Here is a 22957-nt window from a genome sequence, read left to right on the forward strand (position 1 = left end):
TCATAGAAGGGCCAACTTTGCCTACCTCTGTCCTAACTTAACATCTTTCTTAGTAAATTGTTCTTAAGTTGGAGTTCCCTATTTTGAATATAACAATCAGGGTTTCCAAGTTAAAATCAGCAAAGGAACTGAAGATGAGAGGATAAAGAATATGCACATTTTCAGCTTCATAAATAAGAGTGAACATTGCATCAAACTTGATCAAACAGACCAGACACTTCAACTCCTGAATTTTAGGACTATTTGTGGCCATAGCAAAGAGACTCTTGAATACCTGAGATTTATTGAACATCTGCAAATTGATAGCCTTAACTTCCTCCAACTGCTGGCGAAGTGCAACCAAGGTATCTTGTTTTTCATGTGTATCTTTCTCTAGAAGTTTCATGGCAATTTCCATCTCTGTTTTCATTGCAGTCTGAAGCTCCAATTCTTTTTCCAACTCCTTAAAATTACAATACAAGCTGCATAAATAAAACATCTCATGTACATCATGAAAGCTCAATATATATGCCCTCCTGGACTGCTGAATTGGTCTACCTTCTATAGTTCAAGGCAATTGGGGAAGGAAATTTTACACTAAATAAATAAAAGTATTTTTTTATATTTACTAGTTACATAGTATATCCCCTCCTCCTCCCAAATTGTTTTGGCTAAGATCCAAAGAGATTTATATGCACATTTGGACATTTCATACTCTCTAACTCTTCCTAGTACCTCCAGTCATAATTGGTTATGGGCTCTTTGTATTGTGTTCAAACAACAAATATTCCAAAGAAAAGCAAAAATAGTGACCCCTGCTTGGGTTTGGGCATAGCATTTTTGAAATTTTTCTAGTATATTTCTGTAACTAACTGGAATATCTACTCTTACATTCAGTCCTAATAAAAAAGCCAGGTTTATACAAATCAATTTTTTGCATCATTACATCACTCAATATTTGTAAATGATCATTATTTTATATGAACATATATTTATTTTATACGAATAAATTTGAAGGGGAAGTCTAAGGACTATTTAACATTTCAACTGCCACTTGTTCAATTATGAGCACTCACCATTCTAATTCTTTTCTCCTCTTTTAATTGCTTCCAGACATCACTGTACATTTCATCTAGACCTTGTCGTGATTGTTTATAGGTTTCCAGTTCCACTTTGGTGTCCAGTTTAGTTACCTAAATTAAAAAGTGGGTGAATAATCTGCTAATAGACCAAAGATTCAATATTTCTATTAGAAAAATTAGATGTGAAATTATCAATGCAGTCAACTGCAATCTGCAATCAACAAGTTATTTTATACCTGTGAACAATATGAGCAACAAAATGCTAAAGACTAAAAGACACTGATGTTTGTTAATTTATGAAACTGTTGCAGTTAGCTAGGGAAATGAAGCAAAATACTCATTTTCATCCATTCATTTTCTTGGAAAAATATTAAAGAAAGTTGATTTCTGCAAGAGTGAACTGGGAAGCCCATTCTTATAGGAGCTGTTATGCATCTCAGTGTGTACAGAAGAACTATGGATGAGTTAAGTAGCTGGAAAATAAACCCTAGATAGTATTTCAATGTACTACTTAGTGGTATTAGTTTTAGTGAGATGCATTTATTTGTTATTTATATCTTGCCTTTCTTTCCAGAACTAAAGGTAACTTACATGGAGTATGCCCTTTATTTTGTCCCTATAACTACTAATCTGTGAACTAGGTTGGGCTGAAAGAGTGTGGCAAGTGTGACCCAGAGAGATACCATTAGACGAAGATCTCTCCAGTCCTAGTCCAATATTTTAAGCACACCATTATTGGACACAGGGTTGCCCTTTACTGAGCAAAGGATTTTTTCAATTTGCAGAAGGAAATAAGGGGCTAGCTCAATAATTATCTTCACTTCATTCATCCTCTATGGCAGTGTTTCCCAACCTTTTTTGAGCTGCGGCACATTATTCATATTTTCAAAATCCTGGGGAACACTGAACCGGGGGGGGGGGGGGGAGGGCGGGGGGGGCGCTAAAAAAAAGTTTGGACAAAAAAAAATCTCTTCCTCCATTTCACTCTATTTCTCCCTCCCTCTTTCTCTCTCTTCCTTCCTTCCCTTCTTTCTCTCTCTCCATCCCTCTTTCTTTCTTTCTTCCTCTCTTTTTGCTCTCTTTCTCTCCCTCCTTCCCTCCATGTCCTTCTCTCTCCCTTGCTCTCTCTCTGCCTCTCTTGCTATCTCTCTTTCATTCTCTCTCTTTCTCTCTCTCTTGCTATGTCTCTTTCTCTCTCTCTCTCTCTCTGTCTCTCTTGCTATCTCTTTGTCTCTCTCTCTTGCTATCTCTTTCTTTCTTTTTTTCTCTCTCTCTTGCTATGTCTCTCTTTCTCTCTCTCTCTGTCTCCCTCCCTCTTTCCTTTCTATCTTTCTCTCCGTCCCTCAGCGGCGGCAAAGAAGAAGGAAGGCAGGCTGCAGAGGGCACCGAGGATAAGAGCGCTCGCTTGCTCCCTCGCCCTCTGACTTCCCTCCCTCGCTGCTGAAGGGACGAGCGCGGGCACGCTGCAAGAAGGGTTTTTTTTGCTTTTTTCCCCCTTCCCCCGCCTCACGGGAGAGAGTGTGAGAGAGAAAGAGCAGCGCCCTGTCGGTTCCGAGCGCAGCCAGGGAAAGCGGCAAAGGACTCCTTGACAACCAAAAAAGGGTGGGGGTGGCAAAGGCAAAGCCTGGGAGGCGGGGAAGGGAAGAGCGGGAGACCCCAGACAGAACGGCTGAGGGGAAGGAAAGACGGAAGGAGGGAGGGATTGAGAAGCGAAGCCAGGGAGGGCTGAGAGAAAAGGGGAGCGGCGGTGCGCGAGAGAGGAGCGGGCATTCCCGAAATGGATGAAGAAAGCCCTCTCTCGCAGCGAAAGCGCTCCCAGCCAGGGGGCTGCGAGAGAGGGCTGGGAGCGCTTTCGTCCCGAGGAGCTGAAGCTGCAGCCGCCGCCGCGGCGAGAGAAGTCGCGCCCCAAGGCAGGGGGCGGCGGCGGAGGAGAGGGGGCAGATTGGGCGGGGAGCTTCATGGCACACCTGCCTGTGTGCCGCGGCACACCGGTTGGGAAACGCTGCTCTATGGCTCTTGGCTTTCTAATTGCTCAAATAACACGGGACATTCCAATGGGGCTTTTAACGGAAGGGAAAACCAGGAGTGTCAATTCTTTTCAGTCAGATGTGCAGAGCATATCAACGGAAAGCATCATTGCTATTGTCTTTCTTTTCCTATCAAAGGAATAATTGAGCACACATTTGTGCCTAACCAACTACTACTTTATCAAAAGGATGATTATCTTGTTGCAGTCACACATAGAAAAGTATTTTTTGTGCCCTAAGAGATTTTATATACAGTGTTCCCTCGATTTTCGCGGGTTCAAACTTCGCGGAACGTCTATACCACGGGTTTTCAAAAATATTAATTAAAAAATACTTTGCGGTTTCCCCCCCTATACCACGGTTTTTCCTGCCTGATGACGTCATATGTCATTGCCAAACTTTCATCTGCCTTTAAAAAACATTTTTTAAAATAAACTTTAATAAATAAACATGGTGAGTAATAATCTAAATGGTTGCTAAGGGAATGGGAAATTGTAATTTAGGGGTTTAAAGTGTTAAGGGAAGGCTTGGGATACTGTTCATGGCCAAAAATAGTGTATTTACTTCTGCATCTCTACTTTGCGGAAATTTAACTTTTGCGGGCGGTCTCAGAACGCATCCCTCGTGAAAATCGAGGGAACACTGTATATGCATGCTCTGTGCATGTTTTATGTTAGAAAAGAAAAACAGGTAACCAATAAAAACAAATAAGCAAACAATTAAGGCTTCCATGTAGTCTTAGAAGATTTTCATTATCTGACCTCAGCATACTTTTCGCTGCGTTCACGAATTAATTCATTTTCCTGTTTCAGGTCTTGTTGTTCTTCCTGAAGAGCTTTGATTCGATCTGTTGCTGCTGATAGCTGCCCAAAAGATAGTAAAGGGAAAGTGATTAAAAAATGAAAAGAGTTCCTTTTTCAAATGAAACATATATATATATACAGTGGTACCTCGGTACTCGACCACAATTTGTTCCAGAAGTGTGGTTGAGAACCGATTTGGTCGAGTACTGAATTTATTTATCCCATAGGAAATAATGGAAATGGATTTAATTGGTTCCCAGCCCCTGTTAACTCGCTGGGAACCAATTAAATCTATTTTCTTTATTTCCTATGGGATAAATAAATTCGGTACTCCAAGCTGCAAAGGGTGGGGGCGACTGCAATCCCGGCAGCTTTGGGGGACTCCTTTCCTCAATGCTTCGTATTATTACCTGTAAGCAGCTGCAAAAACTTTCTCCTTCCCGCCGGCGGCAACGGCGGGGGCTTCCCTTCGAGGAGCAACAGCGCCGGGAACGTCACGTAATGAAGGGAAGCTGCTGGAGCGGCGGCAACTGCTGAGATGGCTCTGGCAGCTTCCCTTCATCACGTGACGTTCCCGGCGTTGTTGCTACTCGAAGGGAAGCCGCTGCCGGGAAGGAGAAAGTTTTTGCAGCTGCTTACAGGTAATAAGAGGAAGCACTGAGGAAAGGAGCCCCCCGAAGCTGCCGGGACTGCAGCCGCCCCCACTGTTCCTGCAGCTTGGAGCTCTCATAGAGCTCCTCAGCCCCCTGAAGCTGCTGGGATTGCAGCAGCCCCCGGCGGTAACATTTCGGATAATGTACAAAATTTTCTGTGGCTGTTCGGTATCCAAATTTTTGTTCAGATACCGAAGCAAATTTTTGCCGAAAATTTTGTTCGTTATCCGAAATGTACGCGAACTAAAGCGTTCGAGTACCGAGGTACCACTGTATATATATATAGCCTAGAGGATAATTCTCTGCCTTACAAGGCAAAGGTTGCAGGTTCAGGTCCCAGTGGTTATGGCTAGCTGATGAGGCCAAAATAAGGCCGAAATAGATCTATCCTAGTCTCCCTTAATTTTCAAATTCAGCAAAAAAAACATGTGACATATATATATGTCACATGGTTTTTTTTTGCTGAATTGAAAATTATATATACAGTGATACCTTGTCTTACAAACTTAATTGGTTCCGGGACGAGGTTCTTAAGGTGAAAAGTTTGTAAGACAAAACAAAGTTTCCCATAGGAATCAATGGAAAAACAATTAATGCGTGCAAGCCCAAAATTCACCCCTTTTGCCAGCCGAAGTGCCGGTTTTTGCGCTGCTGGGATTCCGCTGAGGCTCCCCTCCATGGGAAACCCCACCTCCAGACTTCTGTGTTTTTGCGATGCTGCAGGGGAATCCCAGCAGGGGAATCCCAGGATCGCAAAAACGAGTGCTTCGCTGGCAACAGAAGTCCGGAGGTGGGATTTCCCAGCGAAGGGAGCGTCAGTGAAATCACAGCATCGCAAAAACACCGAAGTCCTCGAAACCCCATCTCCAGACCTCTGTGTTTTTGCAATGCTGCGATTTCACTGAGGCTCCCCATGGAGAGGAGCCTCAGGGGAATCCCAGCAGCACAAAAACGGGTGCTTTGCTGGCAATGGAAGTCCAGAGGCGGAGCATCCCAGCAGCGGCGGTGGGTTTGTAAGGTGAAAATAGTTTGTAAGAAGAGGCAAAAAAAATCTTAAACCCCGGGTTTATATCTCAAAAAGTTTATATGACGAGGCGTTTGTAAGATGAGGTATCACTGTATATATAATAATATATATATATATGTAGCACGTTACATATAATCCTGCTGTTCATAACAATCTGCTAGTTCCTGTACCTCAAATGAAAATTTGACAAGTCTGCATTTCAAGATTTAATGAATAATTACCGGTATGTTCATCTTCCAAAATAGGAACTAATTACTATTATGCTTTTTATTATAGCACTATTCCTTTTAGATGATAGTATAAGCTTACTCTGCTCTTAATAATCACTTAATAAGATAGGTTTATAGCTCGATGAGCTACAAACCTGAACTTTTTGCAAACAAAGTATTTGTTTTCTAAAAAGCCTGATGGACCTCGGCTATAGCTTCTTATAAAAGTAGCTTCCCACTGTTTCACTACCTAAAACTTAAATCAGTCTAGAAGTTGCAATATGTTACTTTATTTGTATACTGTCTTTATTCTCTAGGTTTTTTCAGACACATGTCTGAGCTATTTCATTTAAAATGTATGCCACAGTGATCACAAACCTCTTCCTGGAGCTTGGAATTCGTCTTCTCTAAGCACTCTATCTTGCTCTGAAGATCTCCAACAGTGCAACTATAATGAAAGAGACTCAGTAGTTGTATAATAATTCTAACCATTTCATCCCAAATAGAAAAATATGTTTCTCAAAACAATTAGGGTCCCCAAACTAATAAATAGTCTAATCCAAGACAAAACCTGGAGTTCTAACTAGAGGTAAGGGGAAGGACGACATTAAGGTCTAGAGCAGTGGTTCCCAAACTTTTTTTGGCCATGCCCCACCTAAAGATCTCTAAAATCCTGAGCCCCCACCATGACATATAATTCTTATTATTCAAAAAGTGATCTACTCACGTGGAGGAAGCCTAAAAGGCCATTAACTAGGTTTAAACAAGGTTCCAACTTCCCCCATTAAAAATGAAACTGCCCCCTTGTGGGGCGTGGGCCCCATGTTGGGAACCAGGGGTCTAGAGATACTAAAACTCAGAATAATAAGGGAAAGAGAAAGCTTTTTAAGAAGATGTAACACCCTTTATGTGAGTGGGGTGGGGAAGTAAAAGATTAACCAACGAACTGTACCTTAGATGTCGATTAAGTTCTTCTACATAATGTTTCTGGTCAAGCACAGCAGTAATTCCTTCATCTCTAACATTAAAAGAAAGATCATTGTCTTTTCAAAACAGCCAACTCTTTCAAATGTTATACTATTTATATTAAGAATGGTTGTTGTATAAGAAGATATATATTCATTGAAGATGCTCCAAGTACAAATCCAGAACACCATAATCAGTTGGTATAATCACTTATTTTTATCCCTTTATTATTTTTCTAAGCAATTCAAGGCACTGGACATACCTGACAGTCATTTCTCCATTTATTTTCTTCACAACAACTATACTGCAAGGTGAGTTGGGCTAAAAGTGAGTGACTGGCTCAAAGTTGCCCAACTCACTTTCATGCCAAAGGCATTAATGAATGTCTAATTTACAGCGTTTTACAGTTTTCTTCTTTTTAATTTGCCCATTTCTATTCTAATTTCAATTTTTCTCTTTCTAAGGTAATTAGGAAAGCAGACTTAGCTCATCTCTGATATAATTTTCTCCTACACAATTTTGAAAAGCAGAAACTTAACTATACATACCCTTTGCCATTATCAATGCACTGTGTATCCTTAAGGTACAACGAAAAATCAATCACTGCTACCTGACGAGAAAGATAAATTTCATTAAATTATATTATGTCTCTAATACAATTCACTGTGATGTACTTTTGCATACCCTTTTCACATTCAGGGGAATTAAATGCAAGAGGATTCAAGCCATTAACATAGTCCATTGATTGTCACTGTCCTAAAATGAACTCAAATACATATTTTCTTGATATAGTACTTTGGACAGAACTAGTGTCCAGTGCAAAGAGCCATGAAAACATGAGAGGCTGGTAACAATCATAGAATACACCAGCTAAGCTAAACTGCTTCAAAAAGGAACACATGACATGACCAATGACACTCACTACAACCAAGCAAAAGGGTCATAAATTGCATAAATGAACTCTGCAGGAGGAAGATGATGATGATGATGATGATAATAATAATAATAATAATAATAATAATAATAATAATAATAATAATAATAATTTAGATTTGTATGCCGCCCCTCTCCTAAGACTCGGGGCGGCTCACAACAACAATAATAACAATGTTGCAATGGAAACAAATCTAATATTAAAAAACAGTTAATGAGCACAAGATCCAAAAAGTGGCCACTCAATTTGCATAGATTCAAACTAGTGCTATTTATTATTTGTGGTTTTATTCTGGGACAGAACTTCTGTAAATAAATCAGCTGTAAATGCAATTATTACATCTTCAGAAACATCTAAAACAATATGAATTCAGTCTGACTGCCCTTGGTCCAGGCCTACAGTTCCACTTGGGACTTAGTTTAAAGATCATTTTCACCTGGGAATCCAAGTCTTCTCCTTTTAAACAGAGATTTGCATCAATGACATTTAGTCCCACTAAAAGGCCGACAATCACAGCTCCTTCTTCTTCCATCATCAAGGCATCAAGCTCGTAATATTCACTAGGAAAGGAAAATATAATGATTTAGTGGATGGTCATCATAGTGGAAGATTCAGAGGATAATTCAAAAGTTTTTTTTCTAAACTAAATGTCTTTTATCCAATTAATATTTTCAATATAAACATTAGGCTGTCTTTAGCTCAAATGGAAGAGTTTCTTCTTTTGTCAGGAGTTTTAGTTGCAATAACACTTTTCTGTCTGCAGAACAGTGACAAGGAGAGTGAATGGCCCATTCCTATTTTTTCATTTGGCAGGACTGATTCAAACTGACTTCTAGATCTAATTTAACTCCTTCTCTTTCTAAGCAGTAATAAATGTTCTTCTTCAAGAAAAATCCAAAATACCTCAATAGACATTTGTGATCCAAGAGTACTTTCAAGTAGTCTGCCAGTTTCTTTTGCATCACAGCAAGATAAAGCCAAGCTCTGCCTCTTCCGATTGGAGTCCTATAACACCACAGGAAAATCATCAGCATTGAAAAGAAATGAGAAACAAAATACTGCCAGGTTAAACGTGAATAATTGCTGAAAATATCAACCATTTCACACAGATAATTTATCAAAATAAGTCAATATTTAAAGTCTGTCCATTTTTAACTTAATGTTTTTTTCTTTAGGTTGAATAATTATGCCACTCTGTCATTAGTTTTAATACTTTACAGGGATGATTTTCAAGGATAGTAAATAAAAAGTAATACAGGTTAGTACTTTTACTCTAAATAAAAATATCCTGAATTACAATTCTTGTGGGGAAAAAAATCTGCTTTTAGCTGATGATCAGCAAAGACTATCTGATTATTACTAACAGTATTAAAAAAATAAAAAGTATGCATTCTTTTAAACAATCCCTATGAAGGAACTATAATATCTGTGTCTACTCACTTTAATTCTGGCAGATTTCTGACACTTGTTGCTAAATCTGATGCCTCTGGACAAAGTTTCTCCACTAATTCTAAAGGCCCAAAAAATGATTTGTTCTGCCCAATAAAACTCTTCTTAGCTAGATAAAGATAGAATGGAAGAAAAAAAAACATTTTATTCTACTTCAGTTCATATAATGCAGATATCTACAGATACAACCTAATTGGACTACTTTTAGACAAACACCAAAAAAAGTTGTGATATATTCTGAGTGAATACATCAGACTTTCCTATATATTAAACTTAATATAGAAATAACATACGTGGAATTTCTATTTTCATACATGCGTTAATATAACTTTTGTTTCCCTAATGCACAAAAGTAGACAAATATGTAAAGCTATGCAGTCAAATATATGTATATATTTTTCTTTTTTCCATTGCTTCTATGCAGGTTCAATAACAGGAATTTAACTATATGTATGTAAATTCTGCAAATATCTGGTGGCTATTTTGGTTGAATGGGGACAGCAAAATAATAAAAAAATTTTTTTGATGTCCTTCAAATATTCTTAACCAATAAAAATAAAGTGAACAGATAAGAAAAATATTATGCTTTCAACCATACAAACATAAAATCAGATTTGAAGCAAACTCACCTTTAAGTCCATGCTTGAGACAATGTTCCAAAACAATAAAGAACTGCTGCAGAGGAGGGAAGTCAGAATCAAGAGTCCTCCCCAAACTCAAAGCTGACTGGATTAAGATTTTAATGCTCAATTTCATCATATTCACAAGATTGGAACGCTCTTCCATTGTGTGGGCTCTGGCTGCTAAACACATATAGACAAGCAGACATGTGTATAAGAAAGCAAAGTCTTGTAATAGATCTGTAGGCTTATTCTGAAAATGTGAATCCACACCAATAAGCATTTTCCTGTTATGATACAAAAAACAACAAACTAGCACCTGCAATAACATACACAATAAGGAACTATTCATAAAAAAGCCCAGTGTTGCAAGTATTTTTAGTTCCTGTTTATACAGCAAAAATGCATAAGAGTAATGGACTCTAAATCAATATGGTAAAACGCACCCAGGTAAATGTGTGCATACCCAAATGTGAACAATAAGAACTAAATTACAATAATTAAGTTTCAGTATCTAGTGCAACAATCCTTAAAAGCACATAGGTACCTTTTGTTCCACTCTCCCCAGAACGATGCTTGCAGTGCAACATTTTAATCCCATTTCATGTTCCCTACAGGAATGGCCATCATGGTTGCTTATAAACACAGGCGGGAGAAATCTTTGTAAGCATGTTAGTACAAAAAAACCCAGTCGTAGCTATTGAATATAATCAAGGTTACAGAAGAAACCCCCATAGTTCATTTCTCGGCCTGATTCAGACGTTACAGCGGGAAAACAAGCATTGCAATTTCCTCAGAAAACCGGGAGCAAAAGCAGTTTTCCATAGCAAAGAAGGCAGTCACGGGCCTCCTTGTGCATGGGTTTTCTCCAAGGTCCCACACTTACAGGCGTACAACGGGCTACTCAGTCCTGAAAAGCTTCCCCGTTGATTCCACGTTTCCACCTCCCGGAGTCTATCACGTGTATATTCCAGTCTTCGCACAGGCAAAACTATCATTTCTTTCCCCCCTCCACTCCATTGGTTTTTCACCTGCACCTGCGTTACCCGAGCAACACTTCCCACCCCCTCCACGTTCAAAGATCGGCCTCTCATTGGACAAAACGCACCGACTCTCTTATACCCTTTCTTGCGAGCCAATTATAACGGTGCATCAACCATTCCAAGGGCCCGGATTGGCCATGTTCTCTCATTTGCCGCCTTTATGTTTTGACAGGGGAGAAAAATGTTCACAGGGTCATCCCCCAAACTCGCTTCTCATTGGTCACAGAAGCAAATTGGCTCAGCAAACTCCCGAACCATTATAAACAAGAAAGCGGAGGCGCCATTTTAGTTATTCCTGCTTCTGGAGGGTGTCACCTTTAAGGCTTCTAAAGGGTGTGTGTGTGTGTGTGCAATGAGCGGCGGGCTTTACCTCTTCTTAAGAGTCGTTTCCCTTTTCTTGGGGGAACGCAACGTTTTAAAATCCATTTTCTAAATGGAATTTAGTTCTGCTTCCCCACACTCTTTAACTGTAAGGATCTCGGAATCATAGAGCTGGGAGGGGCCATTCTGCGCCGCCTCCTGCTCAATACAAAATAAAGCATCTCTGACGGACATCTCCCCGGCGTTTACTTAAGAGAGACTGGGAGGAAAGTCCTCCCCTCCCCTAGACTAGATTCGTGGGACTCTGCTCCAATATCTGCGACGTGTCTTGCAGGATTGCTTTTACCCGCCCCCCTCCTTTTTCTGAAAATGAATCATCTCTCTAGCTCAGTGTTTCCCAACCTTGGCAACTTGAAGATATTTGGACTTCAACTCCCAGAATTCCCCAGCCAGCGAATTCTGGCTGGGGAATTCTAGGAGTTGAAGTCCAGATATCTTCAAATTTCCAAGGTTGGGAAACACTGCTCTAGCTAGGTTAGCATGCTGGCTGGGGAATTCTGGGAATTGAAGTCCATATGTTTTAAAGTTGCCGATTAAAAAAAAACACCAAATAGATTTAATACAACATTAAGTACCCTGAGCAGTTTAAAAGAAAGCACTTCACAAGCACTATTCCTCATGGGTGCATGGATCACCTGGACTATAATAAGAGCTGAAAGACATGGTAGACGGAACCTAGCAATTATGTTTTGATATTTGCCTGTCTGCTGTGGCTGGGATACAGCTATGGATTTGTTCTTTCTGGGGGGATTGTATAGCCAGATAGATAACATATGAGTGAGAAGTAGCATTTCTGTCAGTTATATGATGTACCACGTGTATTGGTACCCATGTGGATTGTGCAGTGGACAAAATGAAAGGTGAGCAGAAATCAGAAATTTGATTTTAGAAGCTTGCAAGCTTTTTAGAATTGTTAAAGAGCCTGTCTACATATGATCATATACAGTATTACTTTTAAAACTTTAAGGAAAATACATAAAACCACTAAAAGGGATGTGATGGATGTGCCCCCCCCCCCCCCCGGAATTTGAATACACTTCAGATTTAATCCTACAAATATTTATAGCATGATGGTACGCTAAATCCCCATTTTAATATAATTTATTCTAGAGTATGGGTATGATTGTTGCTTTGTTTAGAATCAATTTTCATTGGTGTTGGAGTTTATGCATCATTGTACACAGCATATCAGTCTTAATATATTAAAATGTGCTGAATATTTTCTTAAAATGTGGCTGATTATAAAGTAATGACTCAGCCTTTTAAACCATATTCTTCACCAAGAACCCATTTTGGAGAGGTTACTCAATTTTAAAAATTAATTTTTTTTGTTGAAATGTATATATTTTTTGCATATCTTGTTTTCTCTTACTTAAAAACATTTTTCTATTTCTGATAAATGTGAAGTTCTTGAATACAATTCTATTTGGTGAAAATAAATTATTCCTGATAATTTTCTTTCTTTTGTCTTTTAGTCAATCTTGACTCTAGCCACTTGCAGTTTACTTGGCAAGATTTTCTGGGAAGTGTTTTCCCATAGTATGAGATCTTAGAAAGATTGGCCCAAGGACACCCAGCTGACTTTGTGCATAAGGCAGGACTTGGTCTCCTGGTTTTTAGCTTGGTATATTAAACCACTATACCAAACTGGTTCTTCAAGACAAAACGTTCTCATTAGTTAGTCTAATACTGTATGTTGTATGAACCCAGCTAGGGTAGGGGGAAGGGAATCAACTTATTACTTAATGTCTCATGCAAATCCAGAACGTTGGCTGAATTGAGTAAACTATGATTTAGCTACCATTGTTAATACCAATTTTCCCCAAATTCATAAATTTAATCAGTAAGTTTAGACACAAGAACAATACCAAAATACATTATTAGTGTAACCCTATACATTCAACTGCATATTTGCTAAAGTATAAATACAATAATCTGTTGTTCAGTATCTCCTATTGGAAAGAAAAATTATAAAATAGATGAAGTGATTAGATTATAAATAGAAAAATAGCAATGTTTAGGAGAATATTATTGAAAATAAAATTCTGAAGTATGAATAATGAAACATTTTAGTTATATTTTTTATCTTAAAGTCAATTTTCTTGAATTAAAATAAAGAATTATGATTCCCTTGGCAAAGTGGAATTTATTAATATATTTTCATTTTTTCCTCCAATTATTGGTGTGCTTTTTTTCTTGTTATAAAAAAGTACATTGCTTTTCATTGGGATAACAACTTTATAATTTAATGTTACAGGACTTAGGATATGCTTTATACATATGCATTTAAAATAATACCATTACATCTTTATAAGTACTAGTACTTCTGACTCTATTGTACACTACTTTAATTCTCAGATTCTGATGAATATATGTATATGAATTTACATTCCATTCAACTGATTTTTATGCATCATTAACATGTTTTAATTCTGCAACACAATTTATACATGGTATTAATTCATTCTACTCATGCCTTTAGGACCAGAAATATATTTATATACATCATACTGCATGATATGTTCTGTCATATAAAGAAAACAAACCAAGTCATATTATCCAGATCCAAGAGGAAAAAATATGAGTCTCAAACAGAGAATCCCTGCCTTTTTGTCAAGCATTCAAACATCACTTTACAACAAGCTGTATTAGAAATATTTAGAAATGTTTTCTTGAATTTCCCCTGGAAATCCCCTCTATTTTTAACTGGGGCATCCACCTTCAACACGTGGAGATTACTTCCAGGCATGTGCAGAAAACTTAACAAAATGAAGATGGGATACCCAAGGAAAAGGTCCAGATCAAAGGAAAAATGATTCCCAGAGCTTAAGACTGTTGAACTTGGGCATTTCTTCTAGAAACTGCATTTCTCTAGAATACATTCTTAGTCGGAGCCTGAAAAGTCAACTCATCCTTGAAAGTTTTCTTGGCCCGGCCCCTCCTCTACCGTGAGAAAAGCCATTTACTCGCCTTTTACACCCCACACCACCATTACCAAAGACAAAGCAGTAAACATAGCCATACTTTGTTTTGCTGGGCTGTCATTGCTGAGTGGTTTGGGAATGAGTCCTACCGAGGCTGCAGACTTCAGAGCGTTTCCATAGCTCACCGCTAAGTTCTCCGAGGCTTTCTTGGCCAGGGAGAAGATGGGAGCGGACCAGCCGGCATCTGGAGAGCCCCTCTCTTTGCCATCGCTTTTCAGCTCGGAGGAGCTGGGGATCTGGGCGCGATCAATGACTTCGAAATCTTCTCTCGATCCGGCTGCAAGTTCCCCGCCGCTTTGCCCGTCTTCGGCCATCTTTCCTTGGGTCATATGACACCCGTCACAGTCAGGAACCTCAGGGCTTCTTCCGGCAGTGGCGCTGGGAGTCGGCGGCCGAAACTCGGTAAAACAGAAGCAAAAAAACTCCCAAGAAGAAGCGCCTTGAATGGAAGTTTACGTAATTGACCCTGCGTTGCTATCTCCCCGCTGGGTGGCCTCTCCCCGCTTGTCCGGACTCTCTTATACCTCAATTTTTTTCTCACTTGTGTTTAATGAGGTTTATTTCCCAATATGTTTCCTGGGAGACCGTCTTGGTTTCCATCAAAACTGGTGGGAGTTTGGTGTCCTCTTTACACACACCGCTTTTTTTTATTACGCCCCCCCCCCGCCGCCGCCTTTGACTAAAACCCAACAGGTTGGTGCAAGAACGATGCGTTTCATCAGCGTAACATCGGTGTCAAAACAACCCGTAACTCCCTTTGAAAGCCCTAATGAAATAGGTGTGCCCGAATACCTTTCCTTAGTGGTGACATGTTATGGAGGGAAGTGGGGGGGGCAGAACCGTCCGAAATAATACATGTTTTGATTTCAGGTGCAAATATTTTAATGCTTTATATTTTGTCTGGTGATCCGTGCAATTTTCTTTTTCTCCCCAAAAGCGCCTCTATTGTGAGTCATCGGAATGAAAGATGAAGCGCGTGCCTTGTTCTAATTGCAGTAAGGTTCTCTTTCTCCTCTTTAAGATGTTTTCCAAACAAGAACCCTGGGCGTGGGGGAACTTCCCCAACAGGGTTAAATCTTCTGGGCTGGTTTGTGTAACAGGTAATACCGTCTAGTTGCAGAATGAGGTTTCGCTGCCATCTAATGGAACGATCTGGTAAATGTTGAATCTGTGGATTCAAAAGTTTTAGGGGGCAATCTAATTTGTTATAATCCTATGGCTGGAGAATTTTAGAAGGGAGGTGAAGTGCATGTGAAGCACCTCTTTTGAGGACGTTTCATGCTCTTTTATTTTTATAAAATAGTAAGTCAGGTTGTACTTAGCTTTGGACAATTAGAACATATGATTCAGATCCCACTTAAGCATAAACCCAGAACTGCTCTTCTATTTCTTAATTAAAGCAGCCCATCTCGCTATAATTATTCAATGTTCACTGCTAGTTCTTTAGATTGGATTTGGTATTTTTGTCCACCTATCAAGTGTTTCCCAAGGACTTGGATGATGATGATGTTAAGAGCAAAGTCCTTCACCTAGGTAAATAAAACCCTAGACATATATACAGCCTGGGAGAAACCCCACTTAGCAGTAGAGACTGCGAAAGAGATCTTGGAGTCTTGGTGGATAATCAACTAAACATGAGCCGGCAATGTGCAGCAGCGGCCAAAAAAGCCAACACAATTGTAAGCTGTATCAACAGGGGAATACACTCCAAGACCAGGGAAGTATTAATACCACTCTACTACGCCTTGGTCAGACCACATCTGGAGTACTGCATCCAGTTCTGGTCACTACACTTCAAAAGAAACATTGAAACTCTGGAGAAGGTGCAGAAAAGAGCAACCGAAATGATTAGGGGACTTGAAACCAAGACTTACAAAGAGAGATTGCGGGAACTGGGCATGGATAGCCTAGAGAAAAGGAGGCCCAGTGGGGACATGATAGCAGTATCCAGGTATATGACGGGTTGCTACAGAGAGGAGGGGGTCACTATTCTCCAGAGCACCAGAGAGCCGGATGAAAAACAACGGCTGGAAGCTGACCAAGGAGAGATTCAACCTGGAAATAAGGAAGAACTTCCTGATGGTCAGAGCGATCAACCAGTGGAACAACCTGCCTTGCTGAGGTTGTGAACTCCCCAACTCTGGACACTTGCAAGAGGAGACTGGACTGCCATTTGGCTGGGGTGCTGTAGGATTTCCTGCTCAGGCAGGGGGTTGGACTCCATGACCTGTATGGTCCCCTTCAACTCTAACAATAAATAAATGTTAAAGATACTGTTGCAGGGTGCAAACTGTTTCAAGTAAAGCTGCCTTTTTCAGTACATTGATGGTGATTTTGTCAATGTGGATGATGTTTGAATGGCGTGTATTTGTGATTGGTAAAAAACTTCTAGTAATCCTTAGTTGCTGACCCTGATTGCTTAGCTAACAGTCCTGAATCCTGTAGCTCATAAATAGATTTCCAGCCACACCTAATATGGTCTTTGGGTGATGACTCATTTAATACTGGTTTCCATAAATTATATCAGAACCATATTTTTTTTATGGGAAAGACACTTTTGCTTTGATTCCTTTGATAAGGCCTGTCCAGTATAATGGAACCTGTGGTATAGCTCTGATCTTCCCCAGAGAACACAAAATCCACAACTATGTCAAAGTAGTATCTTATGCAGACCTGGGCAAAATGCGGCCCGAGGGCCGGATGCGGCCCGCCCGCTGTCTGTGACTGGCTCGCAGAGGCCAGTCCAAGTTTTCTAGATAAGAACTGGGTGTTCAAGATTTAATATATAATATATAATTATATATAATTATAATATATAATATATAATATACTGTATAATATATAATATACTGTATAAAATATAATATAATATAATAAAATGTCGTCTGGCGGGGCCCAGGGGAAGAGCCTTCTCTGTGGTGGCCCCAACATTCTGGAACCAACTCCCTCTGGAGATCAGAACTGCCCCCACCCTCCTTGCCTTTCGCAAACTCCTAAAAACCCACCTCTGCCTTCAGGCACGGGGAAATTGATTCCCCTGGGCCGTTTCATTTTATGTATGGTTTGTTTGGGATGCATGACTTTTTTATAATAAGGGTTTTAAACTGTTTTTTTAAACCATTAGATTTGTACTATGTATTGTTGTTGTAAGCTGCTCCGAGTCTCCGGAGAGGGGTGGCATACAAATCTAATAAATAATAATAATATAATATAATATAATATAATATAATATAATATAATATAATATAATATAATATAATATAATATAATATAATATAATATAATATAATATAATTAATATAATATATAATTATAATTTATAATTATAATATAATTAACTCAGTTCTACCCAATAATATACAGTATTGGGTAGAACTGAGTTAATTATATTAGTCTGGCCCTCTAAAGCAGTGTTTCCCAACCTTTTTTGAGCCGCGGCACATTATTCATATTTTCAAAATTCTGGGGAACACTGAACAGGGGGGGGGGCGGGCTAAAGAAAAGTTTGGACAAAAAAATATCTCTTCTTCCATTTCACTCTATTTCTCCCTCCCTCTTTCTCTCTCTTCCTTCCTTCCCTTCTTTCTCTTTCTCCACCCCTCTTTCTTCCTCTCTTTTTTGCTCTCTTTCTCTCTCCCTCCTTCCTTCCCTCTATGTCTTTCCCTCTCCCTCCTTCCCCCCTCTCTTTCTCTCTCTCTCTTGCTTTCTTTCCCTCTCTTTCTCTTGCTTTCTTTCTCTCTCATTCTCTCTCCCCTCCTTTTTCTCTCTCTTTCTCTCTCGTTCACCACGCCAGCAACAGAGAGAAAAAGAAAGAGAGAGAGAGAACCGGAGAGAGAATGGAGGGCGCCGTTGTCTTCGCCTCCGCCCGCCGGCTCTGCATCTAAGAGGCAGCAGCCATCAGCCCCCTCGCCCTCCCAGACGTCCCCAGCGCCCGGCCACGCGCCGCCTCCCGTTAGCCCGGCCGACTTTTCCCTGCTGCCGTTTTCTCTTCATGGCGCAAAGCCACACAGTCCCGAACTCCCGGATCGCTCGCTTCTCCGGTCAGCAAAGCCATCTGCCCAGGAAAGCTCTAAAGCCATCCCAATTTCTCATGCGGCCCTATGCCAAAATTAATTGCCCACCCCTGATCTTATGGGTATTATTATATATACACAAAAATGTGAAATCATAGCTGCCAGTTCTTTAGCTGGTATTGGCCTTAATTTTTTTCCTTATGATGTCAATACAGTATATGCACAAATCTATGTAGCAATGTTTTTAATTGAAAAATGGAAATTTAATTAATGTGCAGGTTTTTAGATGGCATCTAATGTTTTGAACATTTCCAGATGTCCAATTTTTATTTTTATTTACTCAATTTTTAACCATTACTCTTATGATTAATTCTGTTACAATTTTACTAAATTCAACTTTAAATTCTTTTATCATTCAAGCATTTGTATACAATAATGAAATTTTTGAGTTTCCCATGGATCTTTTCAAGACTGGATTATTTCCTTTTTGTTTAGTTTTCAATTTTCAGAATTTATTTTGACATTTATAGAATGTTTTCTAGTTTGTTTTAAGAAATAGCAGAGAGTTCCTGGACTCACTTGAGTGAATAGGTGGTAAAAAGGCAGCATTAGAATAACATATACCTAGAAAGAAAAGATATAAGTTTAAGAGTAGCACTGATGCTGGAATGAAGTCAGAGTTTTGAATTGCTCATCTGTTAACTATAAAATGGATTATGATTAGATGTACTCAGGGAAGGAAAAAAGGGAGGAAGAGGAAATAGAAAGGAAGGGGAGAGAGAGTGGGGGGAAATAGGAAAAAGGGAGAGGGAAGGCATGGTCATTCACAAAGGCAACACAAGCATTTTTCTGCTCCTGAAGAAAATTGCTGAACCCTCACTGTCTGGGGGTGCTGATTCATGGACAATGCCTCGCTTCCCCTCAGATATGGCTCCACATGCCACCTAAAGTATGTGTGCCATAGGTTCACCATCAGTGGATTAGACTATAATCCCCAGAATTCCTTGTTTATATGCTTAACTATGCATTTTAATGGGAATTTTGGGACGAGGAACTGGATATTTTTGAAAAACAGGAGATTAGACTAGTTCCAGTTCTTTCTCATGTTCTGTAATTGTATAAAGGGATTGGGCATAACATAAGGCTTTCCATTAGATGTCACTGTAGTAGTTTCCTAATCAATTTAGAGTCTCTTCTCATAGCATTTTACATTACTGATTTTTTCTTAAGTCCTCAAACAGTATATCTGAATAACATCGTTTTGAAAAATTAATGCCTTCACTTAAATATATTTATTATTATATATTTATATTTATTAAATTTGTATGCCGCCCCTCTCCGCAGACTCGGGGCGGCTCACAGCAACAATAGAAAACAATATACAATACAAATCTAATATTACAAAGTTAAAACTCATAATTTAAAAAACATGCACACAACATACCATACATAAACTATATAGGCCTGGGGAAGATGTCTCAGTTCCCCCATGCCTGATGGCAGAGGTGGGTTTTAAGAAGTTTACGAAAGGCAAGGAGGGTGGGGGCAATCCTAATCTCTGGGGGGAGCTGGTTCCAGAGGGTTGGGGCTGCCACAGGGAAGGCTCTTCCCCTGGGTCCCGTCAGACAACATTGTTTAGTCGATGGGACCCGGAGAAGGCAAACTCTGTGGGACCTCACTGGTCGCTGGTATATTTAAAGACACATTTTTATTATAGTATTAAAAGTATTAATACTATACTTTTAATAAATGTAATATACGTTTACATTTTCATAGCAGAAAGCAACACTGTTAAAAATAGAGACTCCCATCAATTTCCCCTCTCTTTGCTGTATACAAATTACAACGTTTTCTTATTCCACCTCCAAATCAAAATGTAAACAATAAATATTAATTTACAGGAAAATAACTCTTAAAGAAATTAATAGAAGCATAACTTTATAATAATAACAACAGAGTTGGAAAGGACCTCCAACCCCCCACTTAGGCAGGAAACCCTACACTACTTCAGACAAATGGTTATCCAACATCATCTTAAAAACTTCCATTGTTGGAGCTTTCACAACTTCTGGAGGCAATCTGTTCCAATGATTAATTGTTCTGTCAGGAAATTTCTTCCTAATTCTAAGTTACTTCTCTCCTTGATTAGTTTCCAACATTGCTTCTTGGTCTGCCCTCAGTGCTTTGGAGGACAGCCTGACTCCCTCTTCTTTGTGGCAACCCCTGGAACATTGCTATCGTGTCACCCTTAATCCTTCTTTTTATTAAACTAGCCATGCCCAGTTCTTGCAACCGTTCTTCATATGTTTTAGCCTCTAGTCCCCATATCATCTTTCTCGCCCTTCTCTGCACTTTTTCTAGAGTCTCAACATCCTTTTTGCATCGTGATGACCAAACTGAATGCAGTATGTGGACTTACAAAGGCATTTTAAATTGGTATTAACACTTCACGTGATCTTGATTCTATCCCTCTGTTAATGCAGCCTAGAACTTTGTTGGCTTTTTTGGCAGCTGCTGCACACTGCTGGCTCATATTTAAATGGTTGTCCACTAGGACTCCAAGATCCCTCTGACAGTTACTACTGTTTATGCTTAGGTATCCTTTCAACTTCCACATATTTGCTGCAAAATGAGAATATTAAAAATTGGTGCTTTGCTGTGTTATGGGGTATCCCAGAGCATGCTACCATACAAAATCTCTCTTCTTTCTTCCTGAGTTTATGACACTTCTTTCAAGCAAGTTATTATATCTCTCACATGATTTCAGCCCATTCTTCTATATTAAAGAGAATGGATATGCTCCCGGTCCCACTCCCTTAAATGTTGCTATCTGATGGGACCTCAGTGTCATACCTTTTTGGTAGCCACCCCAATCCTTTGGATCAGCTTCTCATATATAAAGTCCTACATGGCACAGGACCAGATTATCTCCGAGACCGCCTTCTGCCGCACGAATCCCAGCGACTGGTGAGGTCCCACAGAGTTGGTCTCCTTAGGGTCCCATCGACCAAACAATGTTGGCTGGCGGGACCTAGGGGAAGAGCCTTCTCTGTGGGATCAAATCCCCCCAGAGATTCGCACTGCCCCCACCCTCCTTGCCTTCCGAAAGAACTTAAAAACCCATCTTTGCCGCCAGGCTTGGGACTTTTAAATCTTCCCCCGACCACTGAATGCCTTAAGTATGATTGCTGAATGTTTGGTTGATAAGTTTTTCTTTTAATTGTTTTTAAATTGTAGTATTAATTGGATTTACGTTATTGTTCTGTTTTTATATATGCTGTGAGCCGCCCCAAGTCCTCGGAGAGGGGCGGCATACAAATCCAATTAAATAAATAAATAAAATAAATGAAGATCAGAGGGACCCTACCCCTTTAGATTTCTTTCCCTTGTCTCTGAAAGTTTGCTGGCCTTTAAAAGGGGCTTAAATGCATTGTTATTTGATTAGATTAGTGTAGGCCTTGGCTATTCCATCTTATTTCTCATTAATCTTGACATGACCTAGATTCATATCTGTTTTAATTTAATGATGGATGTATACAGTATTGTAGGGAATTGTTGTAAACATATATGATTATTGCACTTGGTATGCTTTCAGATTAGTATTGGTTTATTGGTTTGACTGGTAAGTTATGATCTAATTTTATTGGATGAATTTTCTAATTATTCTGTTTTTCTGATTTGTGCCATGTTTTGGTAAAAGTATAATAACAAGTAATAATAATTGTAACAGGTGCCTTGGGTGCAATCTGAATACAATTAGACCACTACTTGAACACCATTGGCATTGAAAAAATTACCATTAGTCAATAACGAAAGCTAGCTGTATTTGAAACAGCCTGCAAGGATATTTTAGCACCATCAAAACCAGTCTAAACATCTGGCCGACTGTGCAATGAAACATAATAATAAGATGGGGCATTTGAATCTATAATAGTTGGATAGAACATAGCATCCTCAGGAATTGGTTGCATAATCATCAAGGTTCTTCTTTGTATCAGCCTGTGCAAAAATAAATAACATTCAAAATGAACAGGATTATAGTGGAAGAAACACACCCACCCACCCACATACATCCAACAGAAAAAAATAACAATATAGAATCCCATGCAACATTTATTCATTTCTCAAGGAACACCAGATTGAATCCGGGCTAGGTAAGTCAAGTTTTTTCCCATTTGAAGTCAATATTGCTAAATCCTAAAGAATAGACTCTCTTTATCACTAATTTCAGTTGACTTAAATGTAGTCAAAACAATGTATGTTGTATTTGTGTCAATAGTGGGTTCCAAAACGTTTTACTGTTGGTTTGTGTGTGTGCCGTATCTGCATAGAAACGTCCTGGGAGGGTGGCCAGAGTCTTTTGCCACCAGCACTACTGGTTCTAAACACTGCCCTGAACCGGGAGCAACCCACTGCTACCGCACGAATCCCAGCAACCGATAAGGTCCCACAGAGTTGGCCTTCTCCGGGTCCTGTCGACTAAACAAAGTCATTTGGCGGGCCCCAGGGGAAGAGCCTTCTCTGTGGCGGCCCCGGCCCTCTGGAACCAACTCCCCCCAGAGATTAGAATTGCCCCCACTCTCCTTGTCTTTCGTAAACTACTCAAGACTCATTTATACCGCCAGGCATGGGGGAGTTGAGATATTCCTTCCCCCTAGGCCATTACAAGTTATGCATGGTATGTCTGTGTGTATGTTTGGTTTTATAATAAGGGTTTTTAGTTGTTTTATTATTGGATTGTCACATGCTGTTTCTATCATTGTTAGCCGCCCCAAGAGGGGCGGCAT

The 22957-nt window shown here is 39.5% G+C and overlaps 1 protein-coding gene across 7 annotated transcripts in view; it reads right to left on the reverse strand.

The window, feature by feature from the left end:
- RUFY1 (RUN and FYVE domain containing 1) overlaps positions 1-14643 on the reverse strand; it is a 30169-nt gene extending 15526 nt beyond the window's left edge. Inside the window, exons 1-11 of one of the 7 annotated variants that reach the window (XM_070739151.1) lie at positions 14198-14643; positions 9759-9932; positions 9121-9238; positions 8584-8685; positions 8117-8240; positions 7295-7356; positions 6733-6798; positions 6159-6228; positions 3850-3951; positions 1056-1172; positions 275-442 (exon numbers count right to left, since the gene is read on the reverse strand). In XM_070739151.1, coding sequence (XP_070595252.1) covers positions 275-442; positions 1056-1172; positions 3850-3951; positions 6159-6228; positions 6733-6798; positions 7295-7356; positions 8117-8240; positions 8584-8685; positions 9121-9238; positions 9759-9932; positions 14198-14486 — 1392 coding nt within the window. In that variant the 5' untranslated portion in view covers positions 14487-14643. Of the gene's footprint in view, positions 1-274; positions 443-1055; positions 1173-3849; positions 3952-6158; positions 6229-6732; positions 6799-7294; positions 7357-8116; positions 8241-8583; positions 8686-9120; positions 9239-9758; positions 10037-10296; positions 10842-14197 lie in introns of those variants that run through there. The other 6 variants (XM_070739157.1, XM_070739155.1, XM_070739152.1 and 3 more) reach the window with 6 other exon arrangements.
- Positions 14644-22957: the final 8314 nt, after the last annotated feature.

Source organism: Erythrolamprus reginae, chromosome 2 (assembly GCF_031021105.1).
Source record: "Erythrolamprus reginae isolate rEryReg1 chromosome 2, rEryReg1.hap1, whole genome shotgun sequence".
NCBI classification, from domain to species: domain Eukaryota; kingdom Metazoa; phylum Chordata; class Lepidosauria; order Squamata; family Dipsadidae; genus Erythrolamprus; species Erythrolamprus reginae.